Source organism: Mytilus edulis, chromosome 1 (assembly GCF_963676685.1).
Source record: "Mytilus edulis chromosome 1, xbMytEdul2.2, whole genome shotgun sequence".
Classification (NCBI taxonomy): Eukaryota; Metazoa; Mollusca; class Bivalvia; order Mytilida; family Mytilidae; genus Mytilus; species Mytilus edulis.
In genome coordinates, this window is record NC_092344.1 from 91,187,285 (window position 1) to 91,203,590 (window position 16,306).

At 30.3% G+C, this 16,306-nt stretch overlaps 1 protein-coding gene across 2 annotated transcripts in view; it reads right to left on the reverse strand.

Annotated features, from left to right (window-relative positions):
- Window positions 1-16,306, reverse strand: part of LOC139494649 (very long chain fatty acid elongase 5-like) — a 31,019-nt gene that overhangs the window by 3,155 nt on the left and 11,558 nt on the right. For both annotated transcript variants that reach the window (XM_071282813.1, XM_071282819.1), the window contains exons 2-6: window positions 10,505-10,562; window positions 7,018-7,208; window positions 5,857-5,958; window positions 1,865-2,036; window positions 251-375 (exon numbers count right to left, since the gene is read on the reverse strand). In XM_071282813.1, coding sequence (XP_071138914.1) covers window positions 251-375; window positions 1,865-2,036; window positions 5,857-5,958; window positions 7,018-7,208; window positions 10,505-10,562 — 648 coding nt within the window. The remainder of the gene's footprint in view (window positions 1-250; window positions 376-1,864; window positions 2,037-5,856; window positions 5,959-7,017; window positions 7,209-10,504; window positions 10,563-16,306) is intronic.

A 16,306-nucleotide genomic window follows, 5' to 3' on the forward strand; every position in this document is an offset into this window, starting at 1 on the left:
TTGGTATCTTATCATTGCATTTGCATTGCAATATAAGTAGCTTTACTATCTTTCTGTCTTTTTCTGGATAAAATTGCAAAAATCAGATTTTTTGCTGATCTAACAGAAGTTCATAAAGTTATATGTAGAGTAAAAATTATTATTTTTTTTTTTCTAAATATGTGAATTTTGTCAGCATGGCTGATCATAAATATGTGAACTGTAGGCATTTAAAATAATAAAAAAGAAAATTTTAACATGGAAAACTTACTAGCTGAAATTTAGTAATATACTTTTTCCACCATAACTTTGACCTCATAGAAGGAATAGCTGCTAGAGCATAATAAGCATACATGACTACATGTACTAAACAATTCATACTGCTTGACATCCATGCTGAAAAAAGGAGAAAATGTCACAATTATTAAAAATGTTTTACCATTCTACATTGTATGCAAGCACATACTATAATAGACAAAAAAAATACATCTCTGAAAATTCAGAATTAGAGGCTCTTAAGAGCATGAGTATCTCAGTTAGGTCTATGTGCATCTTAAACAATGGACACACTCTCTGTCATTGTGGACTAGAATATAATTCATGACAAAAATCTCTTGTTTGTTGATCTTGTGTTGTAGATAAATTTTGTTTGTTGTCAGTTGCTCTCTATCATTTTTAAGTGTTTGCCCAAAATACAAAAATGATTAAAAAGAAATGGTCATTTCAATTCATATGAGAGGGGTTTCTTGTAATTTTAATGTTATTAACATTATTGAATCAATGCATGCATATAGACTGTACTTTTGACTTTAATGGTTTACTTTTACAAATTGTGACTTGGATGGAGAGTTGTCTCATTGGCACTCATAGACTCATACCACATCTTTTATCTATACATGTATATATACTAAACTTTTCATACATTAATTACAAATCTATGATGCATTATGATATCAACATATATTTTTTTAATCAGTGATTGTTGATTGCAAGAGTTTGTTGCCAAATTTTACAGGGTTGTGACATTGATAAACAATCAACTCATATCACTGGGAGCATGTACACAATAAATGATAATTTTTTATACTTTCCATGCATTCCCATTTGCTAATTGAACTTTTCCTTAACAGTTACTTACTGTTTTGGTGTATTTTTGTGTTTAACACTTTCACTACTGAATTTATTTAAGGATACATTCGGCATCTACACCGGTGTGCCAAAAGGATACATTTGGCATGAAAGGGTTAAAGAATCATTTATTACTATCTACCTTCGGAATGCATGTTTTTTTTAACATTCTTTCATCATTATTTTACATACTAACGAAAATTGTCATAGTTAAAGTCACTGCATATGGGAAAATATCAGCGAATTAAAGTACGAGAGGACAATAATTTAATAACAAGGAGGTTTACTTGCACTTGTTTCAAAGTAAAACTTTGCCATTCAAGTGTTAACTGAAGTTTTAAATGGTTTTAAGGGTAATCACCCCTTTAAAGAGTCAACTTACAATTTCAACCAAATTTGACTTATTTGTAAACCTTGCCTTGCTGATATTTAAAAAGTGCTTATATATGAGATATGGACAATATGTAGATCTCAACATTATGGATATTTCTGCCCCTGTCAGATTTTCTCTATTGTAGTTTTCAAAGTAATAGATAAAACTTGAATTCTACCCCATTGCTCTATTTTTAGCTATGTTGGCCATGACTGTTTTTGAGAAGATGTTACTGGACACATTTTTTTTTAACTTGATACCCCAATGATGGTTGTAGTCAAAATTGGTTGAATTTGGAAAGGTAGTTTCAGTGAAGATTTTTTCTATCATTTTTTTCTATCAAATATCCTAGATTTTGTACAGAAAAGTGCTATGAGTGCTTACACTGTCCTCCAGGCATATATGTCATAACTATCCACCAGACAATCAATATAGAACTATGATGATATACATGTAGATAGGTTATCTGGTTATCCTTCTTTCTCATAATCATTAAAAATGTATCCATAAACTCCAAAATTTTAGACAGGAAATATATGTATAGTACATTGGCTAACTAGAAAAAAACAATATAAATTAATGTCAACTTCATCAGTTTACATAACTAAATCATGATTAATTTTCGAACAACAAAGAAAAATGTGGAAATGGCTATAAATGGCAACTTTACTTTAGGTAATTAATACACATATTATGAAATTCTAAAGTACATGCAGAATTGCCAATCCGAGTAAAAATTATAAATTTGTTACCATCTAATATTTTTTTGCAAAAGTCTGGCAAAAAGGGGGAAAATAAAAAAATTCCATAAGGTGACCTGTAATTGCTTTTTTCTAAACTTTGACAATTTGTACCTTTCTGTACTCATTGTATAATTTTTTTAATTAACATGTGGTTGTTGTTGATCTCGGAAGATGATTGGATAAGTTTAAGGGTCATAACTTTAATCAGCTAACTGAATGAATCAAAATATGCTAACAGGTCTTAATGAAATTGACAACTTTGTGAAATATGGAAGGCACTTGAAGGGGATGTTTAACAAAAAATGAAAATTTATTTTTTATTCATTAGAGAAACACATTCTTACATAAGATTACTCATGGGTAATCAGATTTATGATGAAATTATCTAATCTTGATAGTTAAATTATAAATTTTAAAGAACTTGCCCAGGCTTGGACTTTAAACTTTGGATAAATCAGATAATGCACTGGTATCAATGTATATATATATATTTTATTTTTATAGTGCAACCTGATTTTACATAATAATACAATATATTTAAGTACATTATTTACATATCAGCCAGCCTTCAAAGACTAATGATGCACTGCTATTAAACTTTATCACCATAATTACAAATAAAAACCAGATGCTCCGCAGGGCGCAGCTTTATACGACCGCAGAGGTTGAACCCTGAACAGTTGGAGCAAGTATGGACACAACATTCAAGCTGGATTCAGCTCTAAATTTGGATTGTGATTAAATAGTTAACACAGCATAGGTTTCTGACACAGAATGAATGTGGTCTAATGAGCTTAAAATATTTTTTTGCCTTTGAGCAATTCACTATGCTGTTGAATATTAATCCTCTCAAAAAAATGTTTGAAGAAATTTTCTTTTTATTTATGAAATCTGAAATGAGAAAAATTTAACACCCCCCCTCCCCCACCCATTTTTTTTTCACATCCCACTTTCCCTTTTTCCAAAACTGATCTCAATTCAAATTTCTAATGGAGTTTGCAACAATAACTGCTCATTTAAATACATCATAAAATATTAAAATGTAAAATAAAGTAAAGTGCTTGTTATCACTGAATGGTAAAAATTGTTTTAATTTATCAGTTGGTAGTAAAAGTGAATAAACATTGTATATTGCATAAGACAATAATTTAAGTTGATTCAACTACTATTCTGGACAAAGAAAGATAACTCCAATTGAAAATTTCTTGCTATTGCACAATATTGTGCAATTAGATATTTCTTACTATTGCACAATACTGTGCAATTGAAAATATTTGCTATTGCACAATACTGTGCAATTGAAGATTTCTTGCTATTGCACAATACTGTGCAATTGAAAATTTCTTGGTATTGCACAATACTGTGCAATTGAAGATTTCTTGCTATTGCTGAATACTATGCAATTGAAAATTTCTTGCTATTGCACAATACTTAATATAATAATTTTGGATCCTGATTTGAACCAACTTGAAAACTGGGCCCATAATAAAAAATCTAAGTACATTTTTAGATTCAGCATATCAAAAAAACCCAAGAATTCAATTTTTGTTAAAATCAAACTTAGTTTAATTTTGGACCCTTTGGACTTAAATGTAGACCAATTTGAAAACATGACCAAAAATTAAGAATCTACATACACAGTTAGATTTGGCATATAAAGCACCCAAATTATTCAATTTTTGATGAAATGAAACAATGTTTAATTTTGGACCCTGACTTGGACCAACTTGAAAACTGGGTCAATAATAAAAGTACATTTTTAGATTCAGCATATCAAAAAAACCCAAGAATTCAATTTTTGTTAAAATCAAACTTAGTTTAATTTTGGACCCTTTGGACTTAAATGTAGACCAATTTGAAAACATGACCAAAAATTAAGAATCTACATACACAGTTAGATTTGGCATATAAAGCACCCAAATTATTCAATTTTTGATGAAATGAAACAATGTTTAATTTTGGACCCTGACTTGGACCAACTTGAAAACTGGATCAATAATAAAAGTACATTTTTAGATTCAGCATATCAAAGAACCCCAAGGATTCAATTTTTGTTAAAATCAAACTTAGTTTAATTTTGGACCCTTTGGACTTAAATGTAGACCAATTTGAAAACATGACCAAAAATTAAGAATCTACATACACAGTTAGATTTGGCATATAAAGCACCCAAATTATTCAATTTTTGATGAAATGAAACAATGTTTAATTTTGGACCCCGACTTGGACCAACTTGAAAACTGGGTCAATAATAAAAGTACATTTTTAGATTCAGCATATCAAAGAACCCCAAGGATTCATTTTTTGTTAAAATCAAACTTAGTTTAATTTTGGACCCTTTGGACTTAAATGTAGACCAATTTGAAAACATGACCAAAAATTAAGAATCTACATACACAGTTAGATTTGGCATATAAAGCACCCAAATTATTCAATTTTTGATGAAATCAAACAATGTTTAATTTTGGACCCTGACTTGGACCAACTTGAAAACTGGGTCAATAATAAAAGTACATTTTTAGATTCAGCATATCAAAGAACCCCAAGGATTCAATTTTTGTTAAAATCAAACTAGTAAGTTTAATTTTGGACCCTTTGGACTTTAATGTAGACCAATTTGAAAACGGGACCAAAAATTAAGAATCTACATACACAGTTAGATTGGGCATATCAAAGAACCCCAATTATTCAATTTTTAATGAAATCAAACAAAGTTCAATTTTGGACCCTTTGGGCCCCTTATTCCTAAACTGTTAGGACCAAAACTCCCAAAATCAAACCCAACCTTCCTTTTATGGTCATAAACCTTTTGTTTAAATTTCATAGATTTCTATTTACTTACACTAAAGTTATGGTGCGAAAACCAAGAATAATGCTTATTTGGGCCCCTTTTTGGCCCCTTATCCTAAACTGTTAGGACCTCAACTTCCAAAATCAATCCCAACCTTCCTTTTGTGGTTCTAAACCTTGTGTTTAAATTTCATTGATTTCTATTTACTTATACTAAAGTTATTGTGCGAAAACCAAGAATAATGCTTATGTGGGCCCTTTTTGGCCCCTAATTCCTAAACTGTTGGAACCAAAATTCCCAAAATCAATCCCAGCTTTTCTTTTGTGGTCATAAACCTTGTGTCAAAATTTTATAGATTTCTATTTACTTAAACTTAAGTTATAATGCGAAAACCAAGAAAATGCTTATTTGGGCCCTTTTTGGCCCCTAATTCCTAAAATATTGAGACCAAAACTCCCAAAATTAATCCCAATCTTCCTTTTGTGGTTATAAACCTTGTGTTAAAATTTCATAAATTTCTATTCACTTTTACTAAAGTTAGAGTGCGAAAACTAAAAGTATTCGGACGACGACGACGACGCCAACGTGATACCAATATACGACCAAAAAATTTTCAATTTTTGCGGTCGTATAAAAATGATATTTAATGTAAATTCTCAGGTCTATAAATTCAAATTGTAATTAATTGTTCTCTAAATTGTGTTATATCAATTATATAATTCCATACATATCAACGTAAGAATCTTTACATATCTACTTAATATTTGAAATCTGGTGGATAGTTCTCTCATTGGCAATCATACCTCCTTATTTTCATATATAACAATATTTAGACTACAAACCCTCATTTCCTTAGGATCCTTGTAAGCTTCTGAATGTTTGTATTTAGCACATAATGGATTACTGGTACTAAAATATCCTATTAGGTATGAACTGTACACTATCTGTAAAATAATTTATTTCATTCATTAGTGAGTAAAATAACAAATCCATCAAGTATTTAAAGTATGTGAAATATTGACCAAAGAAGATCTTTTTTAGGGTAACAACAGAAACAGAAATACATAACACATTACATGGCTAAATTTATAACATTTCCATTAAATTTACAATGGTTATTTAGAATCAAAGGGGAACCCCATCATCTCTTGACTGTCTATATTTTGCAATACAATAAATTACCTTTTACTGGGGATTCATTTATTTTTATGGGTAACATTTTTCATGGATTATGGAAAACATCCATTTTTGTGGATATATGATTTCGTTGTTTTGGCAAGGTCTGCACAAATTCCTTTAGAATTTGTAATTCATTGTATATTTGAATTCATGGTTTCCCTGTACCCACGAAATCAATGTTACATGTACTTGGAATCCAACCAATACTAATGAATTCCAGGTATTTTGTTTTATCTTATATTTCTGTAGACAGTTAAGATGAAACGAATATATATGAGAGATTAAAAAATTTTAAAAATCATTGTTGGTTTATAATCTCCCTTTATTTTCAGTGTCCTTTGTAACTGAAAATGAATGTCATGATGTCATGAGAAAAATTATAGGACAACCCATAGTATTTTCCTTCTCAGAAATTTTTGTTGTCTCCTAAAACATAATTATTTACAGGATTTTCAATGTTTTTTTTCATGAATATATTTTCTCATTCTTTTTGCTGCATGCTCTTACCGTGATCATTATAGCTTAACCATCACTTTAATGTTCCTTGTTTATCATTTTTAATCATTCATACCATGGAAATAAAGATACGATCTTTAGTAATGACTGCAGAAACATGAAACAAGAGGATTTTTTGAAACAGTGCAATTTTAGCCATAAACATTAATTGACAGAGAATTGAGATTGAGTTTGAACAAGTCGTGCAGTTTTCAAAGCTGTGACTGTCCTGAATTTGAAATGATGTAGGATGTTTTTCCATTGCTAAACCTTTTACAAATTTTCAAGAATCCATTGTTTCTTTTGTAACTAAAAATTTGTATACTTACTTCAAATGTCATATAAGCTGATAATATAACTAGAAACCAATTATATATAATCATAAATGTCTGTAATTCATATGGTTTTCTATTCTTCATAAATTTTGGTCCTTGCCATACTATGAAATAGTAAGCCAGTACGATAAGTATTACATAAATAGGATTATCATTTAATAGGAACCAGTTCCTTGTTCTGGGATCTGGAAAAGAAAATTCAGAAATCTATATAATATATATATATATATATAAAGTGCCCAGAAAATCAACCTAATGATTTTTAAAGAAGATCTGATTCTTTACTTGTCTTTTACCTGTACTTTTTATTTCTGAATTCATCCACAACAACGCATTGCACAGACACCTTATCCCCTCTTTTAACTATAGCTAATACAAAATTTAGAATCTAATGAATTCTGAGTTATATTTTCACAATCGCACAACAAAACATTTTGATTGGCTTACAATCTCCTCATTATTGGGAATTCAATCAAAGAAATAGTGGCAATAGATGTTAAGGCTAACTTAATTACAATTAAAGTCGGAAACAAATGTAACAAGAATGTGTCCTCAGTACACGAATGCCCCACTCGCACTATCATTTTCCATGTTCAGTGGACCGTGAAATTGGGGGAAAAACTCTAATTTAGCATTAAAATTAGAAAGATCATATGATAGGGAACATGTGTACAAAGTTTGAAGTCGATTGGACTTCAACTTCATCAAAAACTACCTTGACCAAAAACTTTAACCTGGAGCGGGACAGACGGACGAACGGACCAGAAAACATAATGCCCCTCTACTATCGTAGGTGGGGCATAAAAATGGTCTTTTCTTTGAGAATTCAACTTCAGAAATGAACATATTTGCATCATAATACACCAATGGAGCCGGTTTCACAAAAAAAACTTATGACAAAGATTGATCGAAAGTCATGAACAATTCAATATACTGCTTACCATTAATCTTAGTAGTAAGTTTTTTTTTATGAAACACGACTCCTGAAATCAAAATAAAAGCAATCCTGGAGAATACTTTTCTTTCAAACTCCTCTTTTATGCTTACAAAACTGAGCCTTAAAATGTTAGCAATCTGTGTTGAACTTACATAAAAATGAGATACAACAAGTTTAACTGGAGATATTTATCACTTCTGATAAGTGTAAGGTAAACATGAAGTGGATGAGGAATGGGTGTGAAATCTTATTTTCACACAGTATTTCATGCTCGCATAAATGTTGCTACCAAATTTCATTTATCTGTTCAATCTTATTGCAAACGATAAAAATTTTCCTGTCTTTCATTTGAGATTGTATCTATATTTAGTAAAGAGAAAAACATCCTGTTTAAGTAAGTTCAAAAATCATGTTTTATAGATATCTCCTTTTTTTGTTCATTTATAAAAAGATGGAAAGTTACTGATAAAAAGTCTAACTTGTTTATTGTTTACATTGAATACAGAAAAAAAAGTCCTGAAACTTAACTCTGAAGCTATAAAACTTTATATCAGTTTATTTTAAACACATTTCTGAAGTTACATGTATCTCCCTTCTTTTGTCCATACTATAAAACAGAGTCTGACTGATAGAAAGTTACTGACAAGAAGATAATCGCTTGTTTATATTTTTACAGTGCATACAAAAGAAATGACCTACAAATACCTTTGATAGTTTTCGAATATTCTTTTCAATTTTGATAATTTGGAAGTTGATAAAAAACAAAGTGTAGCTGTTTTATTTGTGTGCAAAATAATCATTTAATTTACTTTTTTTTCTAAGACCAAAAAACATATTCACTTCTTCTAAATATTCATCTGACTAAAATTGTAAATTAACATTTGAAGGGGAATAAAATTTAAAAAATAAAATGTTTTGTTATATATGTAATTAAAAGTTTTCAAAGGAGTAGGTCCGGTAAGTACCGATTTTGGCCTCAAATTTCAGGTTCATCTGACGAAAGATTTTGACCACTTTTTAAACACTTAAGTGTCTATTTTATTTGAATTAATTAGTTTATGTGAAAGATTTTAACAGATTTAGTCATTAAAAACTATCCGATTCAAGCTCAAATATGAAAAATCTACCTAATATGCCGAAAATTGTCACTTTTCAGATGGTTTTTGGTAAAAATGAAAGTGGCCGCATCCGTGTTCATCCTCAACCTTTATATATGTTATGTATTATCATAAAATACAACTTACATTTCAATATTAAGGATGAACACAAATGCGACCACTTTCGTTTTACACGAAAACCGTCTAAAATTTAACTAAAATGCTAGAATTATGAGAATTTCAGTAATTTAGCATGACTTAATGGTGCTAGTACCGGATATATGTGCATTGTATTGTCAAAAACAGCCCATATTTATGTAGCAGAAGCATTGTACTGTCCAATAAATAACTAAAGGTTTACATTTTAACAATTTTGTAAAACTGCTATATTTTGGGGCCAAAAAGGGGTCTTACTGAACCTATTCCTTTTATTAACTGTTTCAAACCAATTACTGATAAAATAAAAAAATAAGTAAACTAACCTAAATTGTTGATTAATTACAGATGATTATTTGAAATTTATCAAGTAAATTATAGACCTTACTTGAATACCTTTTATATATTCATTTATTTACATTTTTTATAAAGATATTGTTTATTCTTAATTAATCATTCATCTTTCCGACATAATTTACAGAATCACTTTATGTAGTATAGATCAAAAGTAATAGGCAATGACAACAAATGGAAGTTTTTAACGACCTTGACTGGCTATACAGCCCTCGCACGGTTGGCTAAAAAATAGGCAATGGATAAATCTATCATCCTTATATATCAAAAACCTAATATATACATTTGTGTATTCAATTATGAGGTCAAATATTTGTGTATTGAGATGTATATTAGGGTCTGTATAATTATGTAAGACTGAGGTTGATAAGTAATGTGGTCAATTTGATTGGCAGTTTAGGAGATGGGGCATTGTAATTAAAGGTCCACCTTGTCTCTGATTGTTTGGTGATAATGACAGTTGTCAATCATACTAGTATTGTATCAATACTCAATTACTTAATCAAACTAATTAAAAAAAAGCCTGCACATGACATACATTCTTTAATGAACTGCTTAAAAATATACCCATTTTTCACAGTTTATATGTGTATTATGTGCACATACATGAGAACTATAGGGAACTATATTTCAGTGCAGTGAATACATCTAGTAGCTAACCTGTCGTGTTGTTGGAGAGGCCAGTGCCTTAAGAAAGATTTAGAACAAGTTCCAATCTTTCCAAAAAGATAAAGGTTAACCATAATTTTAAATGTAACAATGAAATACAATTTTTTATATGATTTATATTTTCAAAACACTAAAACAAATATCCAGGAAAATACAATTTTCCTCAATTCACCAAAGTTGGCATACAAAAAAAATTAATGAATCTGCAGTATACTGTCATTGACTTTAGGATATATTGAATGAAAATCAATCTGACTATTATCCTTACCCTTTGTTTCTTTAGTCCATTCATAAAACTTTGAGGATTCTTCTAGCAAACCCATTTTCTGCAAAACAAACAAAAAATCAATGTACTAATTAGATAGATAGTAAGCATTAACTTGATCATAATAAATAACCACTGTTCCTAACAATCTGGCATCACTTTTCTTTTCAATGTATTTTCAAACTAAAAAAAACCATACATTATTCTCTTCAAAGGAATTAATTACTAGAGTAACATGTACAGTCGAACATGCTTTTCCTTAAATTTGTTTAAGTTAATAATATTGTAGCAGTCCTGATGAAACCAAGGCCTCTAGTGCAGTGAGCTACCACTCCATCAATTAAGTGGAAACTCAACTAGCATAGCTACATGAGTTAATGGAGAGGTTATAAATCTACAAGGTGGAGTTTGTTTAATGTCACTCTCAGAGACCCTGAATATAGCCTATAACATGGTGTCCACTTTTTACAGGTGTAGACAGTTCAAGTTGAAGTACCCAAAGAAGACCAACAACCAGAAACAACTACATTGTATTTAAGGCTTAAGAAAACTCAGTTAATGACAGATCCAACATCAAACCCTATCTTTTCCATCTACTTCTTCGAAGTTTCTTTTATAAATCCATGAGTTTTTCATGTTTAATAGCCATAGAAGGTATAATTTACTCATTAGTATATATAATCTTAAATTAAGAATTAAATGCGTTTCTGGCAGTTTTAATGGGGTGTAAATCAAAAGTATTGTACGAAAAACAGATATGCCTTATAAAAATAATTTTTAATTGTAAGAAATTTGTTCTTTTGAAAGATATATTAATAATTCTATTACCTTTTAAAATTCTTAACAGAACAGTTTGATGTCAATGTAAAAAACAAATTTGTATTTTTATTTCATTCCTTGATAAAATGTAGAAAACCCAACATTCACAGGACATCAGTTTCAAGTTTCATTTGACCTCTAGTTTTAAAATACATTGTATCTCTATTTTTAACCTACACTGTAGTACATATATTGAAAACTAATACCGAACTGTAATATATCATCCTCTTACAATGTTATAAAAAGGTTGCTAACCATGTCATATTTTGTATTAATGGTAAAAATTACAGCAGTACATATATGAGGAAATATTATGTACATTCTCATAAGTTATAATAATGCACTATATAATGTTTGTCTAATGCTTCCTCGAAAACTAGCATGAAAACCCACCTAATAATAAATTCAGAAATAATGATTTTTTTTTGGATGTAACCACATTTTACATGGATGACACATTTTATGAATCTTGAACAAAAAACCTACTAAATTGCATTATTTATTATTAGGGGGGATGAAAGAGGACTTAAAAATTGGGAGATTTCGACTTCCGCCGAAAAAAAACACATGTCTGTAATGTAAATCCCATTAAATATTTTAAGGAAATGGTAAACTGGTCTTAAAAGAAAAAACAAAAAAAACATGATGCATATGATTACCAGTTCCTTTGGTTCAAAATTTAGTATATATACTCCCCCTATTTCAGATTTTCTGTACTTATTCTAAATACTAGAGGTATGAAAGGTGTGGAGATGATTACATTACTTACATCCTTTGATGTTGTTTTTATTGGTGTAAAACAAGTACTTGTGATTAAAATATTCCTCTTTTACTATTATTTCAATCATAAAAAATATATTTAAAGCTTATTCTACATGTATCTATAAAATTCTTAAAAGCCAAGGTATTTTGTCTGTCCGTAAAAACTATATATTAATATATTAACCACACACATGTAAACTTTTGTGCATACCATAAAATCTAAGTACAAATTTGGGTGTTCACTACATTGGACATACATGTACATCATATACTTCAATCTATTATTCATTGATTTACATATAAAAATTTGTAAATGATGTCATTTAAGTTTGATTTTTAAAAATGAATTAAAAGCAAATATTGTAATAAATCAAATCTATGTTACTCAATGTATGGGCTTAAATCTATCAAAAAATGCAGACAATCCTTAAAATAAATCTTACTTACACATGTATAAATGTTGTCTTTTCTGTGCAGAAAGTATATGTTTTGTAAAGGAAACAAATAATTTACCGGTACTAAGAATTTGTTTACTAGCTATATAGACCTGAAGTCAATTTATCATACATTTGGTATGATTTAAATGTAGCTCGATGATGATGAATTGGTGTTTAACAACCTATTGCAATAATTACATGATGTTAGGATGAGAAAATGTTTAATGAAATATGATTATTAACCTTACTTTGTACTAAACAGACACACAGAGCATGATCTTTACTAAAATCTGCTAGTTCAAAAAATAAGCCCACAGGAAGACATGTTCTTATACACTGACTCCAAAGTCCAAACCGACTAGTCTTTGGTCTTACTGATAATCACAGCATGCTAAGGGTAGGCAGAGAAGCAGCACTAGAAATTTTAAAGACTTAGGCAGGAAATTTAACCCACAACCTCCTGTATTCTGGCTGAGATTGCTACAACCAAACCACTGAGGCGACTCAATGTAATGTGAAATTTAACATCACACGAACATTTGTTTTGGCTAGTGTACAATAAACATGATAAAACACATAAATTCTTTGGTTGTTCACATACATGTAGTAGAAATAATTGTTGTCTTGAAGTTGTAGAAACAGGTATCATATATCAGAATTTAATGACTGCCTAGTGCAGCACGGGATCTTAATGCATGTTATACAGTTGAACCAGTGGATAAGTCGACATCAATGGAACCCAACTCATCAGAGTTGGAAATGTATTGATCAAGCAGAAATTTTACTGGGACTGACAGAATATATAAACTTAACCAAGTTTTCTTCACAATAAGGTTGGACTGTGAAAGTAACTTCATGTATACCTAGTGCAGCACAGAATCAAAAAAAGGACCTCATCCCGACCAAAAACAGGATACAATCTTACAGAGCATTGTCTTGATTAGTTCTAAACTTTGTTTCGTTGGTTAATAATTTGGATTTTGATGGTAAGCCTTATTTTTCCTTCACTGCACTCACTTCATACATACAACCTTTCAATGAGCTAAAATGTTTCCCCAATTGATCAGTCTGAAGAGCTGAATTCAAACTGCAATTTGGTAAAGCATTTAAGCAATGTCCGAGAAAAAATTATTATTAACAAAATAACAAGCATACTTTCTTCAAGTTTAAAATTTTAAGAGGATCCCCCAGGAAAAAGGTCATTAAAATATTGTCTGGTTTTCTACATATATATTGATATGGTAAAATGCCACCCACACAATTTGTAGCTTTTTTACTCACTGGTTGATCGGTTCACACTGAGGCTTGTGTAATGTATAATTACAGATATTAGTTGATTAATTGATTGCTGCTTGTATATCATCCAATACAAAATGTTCTGCAAACTAGGTCAAATAATAAAAGTTGCATTCATAAATAAACACAAGCCAGTGGCAGATCCAGCCATTTAAATCAAAGAGCAGATTGCTCTGAAGGATACGATTGCTGTTGTTTCATTGACACATGTATACATGTAGCTGGATAATATTATTTTCAAAACTAATTCAACTGCACATGTAAAATAGTTACAAAATAGCCAATCCTGGATAAAAGTGTATGAACAATGTAATTAGACCTATTGTGTTTTATTTTTGTACTATCAATTCCAAGTTTACTTTCCACAGCAGTCACTGAGACTCAGAGTGAGAGAAGGTATCTTATCACCAATTTTCCTACGTTAATTCTAGGAGGAACCCCATTTCTAACTCTTTCAATATTTAATTTCCTTAGGGTCAGTGATCATGACTCCTTTCCGTACACATTCCTCGGTTTAAATTGCAATCGTTTTTTAATATAATACAACATTTATTGACAGAACGAGCTAATGTCCGACATGTTGTTTTGATTCAGAATTCACAGAAGTTACTTCCGAAGGGAGACAACTCGAAACGATAATATGGAAGACTCCATTTCACCTGAAGGGGTGTTCTATGATGCAGACTACATTTATTTTGATTTAAATGATGCATATGATTTAAAATTATGCAACAACAATAACTCTCAATAGCAGACATACATAGAAAAGATCCCATGAGTTATAAATTAGTTAATTGAGTGGGGAATCCAGAGCAACCATTCAATCTAAAATCCCTTGAAGTCAAGAAACAATACGCATGCGCATAATTCCAAAACAAACCCCTGAGTAAGAACGTATATTAAATGTTTATTAAACGACCTAGATGGTTCTCTATTTCTTTATGGAAGTACAATCTCAAATATCAGTTTCATAACGGTAACATATAAGAAAAACTCCACTTCAGTTCTTATATGACAGAAATAGATTTATCGGAATTCAGAGAACTCTCGCATTTTATCAAAACTGGGAATTCCCTCTGACGTGATTCTAAATTTATAAAACACTAAATATAAATACTGCTTAATTCTGATTTTCCGTGTTGTTAAAAACACGCATATAAGTCAAGGGAATTATCAAACATGAAGATTATGAAAAGAACATTATAGGAAAGTTGTTTAAGTTCAATCCCTTTGTTTGTTTTTACCTTTTAAAGCAAGACAATCATAAGAATCTGAGATGTTCCTAAATGTTTAGAATAAAACGATTGACGTGAGGGCAATACTCTGAGTCACCGGTATAAGTCTACAGATTGCTTGAAAGCAATCGTATCCCAAAAAGGGGGGTTCCCAACCCAGAGTAAAGGGGGGGTTCCAACTATATGCTCCCATTCAAATGCATTGAGCGTCAAAAAAAAAAGGGGGGTTCCAACCCCCGGAACCCCCCCCCCCCTGGATCCACCACTGTCAAGCCCTACAGCCCAGATCAGTAAGTATTTACATGAAAAGTAGCGTCACATGCCATATAAATCTAAGGACAAAAAATGTATGATAAACAGATATATGATTTTAGTTTTTTTTTAGATACTTCTTCTTTTTTATAGGTATACTGTTTATATTCATCAGATATTAAATTTTTATTTACTTACTGCTGAGCATGTGTCACTGCAATTGTTTCCAAGACTGGACATTTTTTTATTTAACCTCCTTAGTGCGGAGAGAAATTTCAAAACACTGTCTAGAAACAAGACAATTTTAATAAAAATAACAAAAACAGTATAAATTGTAGTATGTTATAAAATCTTGCATATCCCCTCAAGTTGTTTTTTTTGGGGCATTTATAAAAGATTTTTAGTGAATCTTCAAACACCATTTAACACAGTATATGTTAATTAACTATGTATACAATACATATTTCTTTTGTTTTAATTGTTTGAATTGTATTTTCCATGTACAAGTACCTGTATTTGCATAGCGCACATTAAATTAAAATCTGAACTGAAAAAATAAAAATATATTGTTTAGGGACCAGCTGCATTGAAGACCCTACTTAAGATTTATGGTGTTCCCACATACCTACATGCATGCACAATCTGTATCCTTTACTTTAACATTTTAACAAAAATGTTTGAAGGTGCCAAAAGTATATCAATGATGTAAAATTTATTTCTACATTTTATAACGTTATACTCCATAATTATATATACTGTAATTTAAAGAGGAGTTTTTATCATCCATCAACAATACTGCATGGTTGTTTTTTTGGTGTTAAAAAAAAATTGTTCAATTTTCCAATAACATACTGCTAACCACAATTGGCAAAAAACAAAATATTTGTCCATGGATACGGAAAAAAGCACTATCGGAATAAAAATCTGAACTTGATCAGATGGTAGGATTTAAAAATGTATTATAATATACAGTCGACTCTCGTTATGTCAAAGTCAGCCGGACC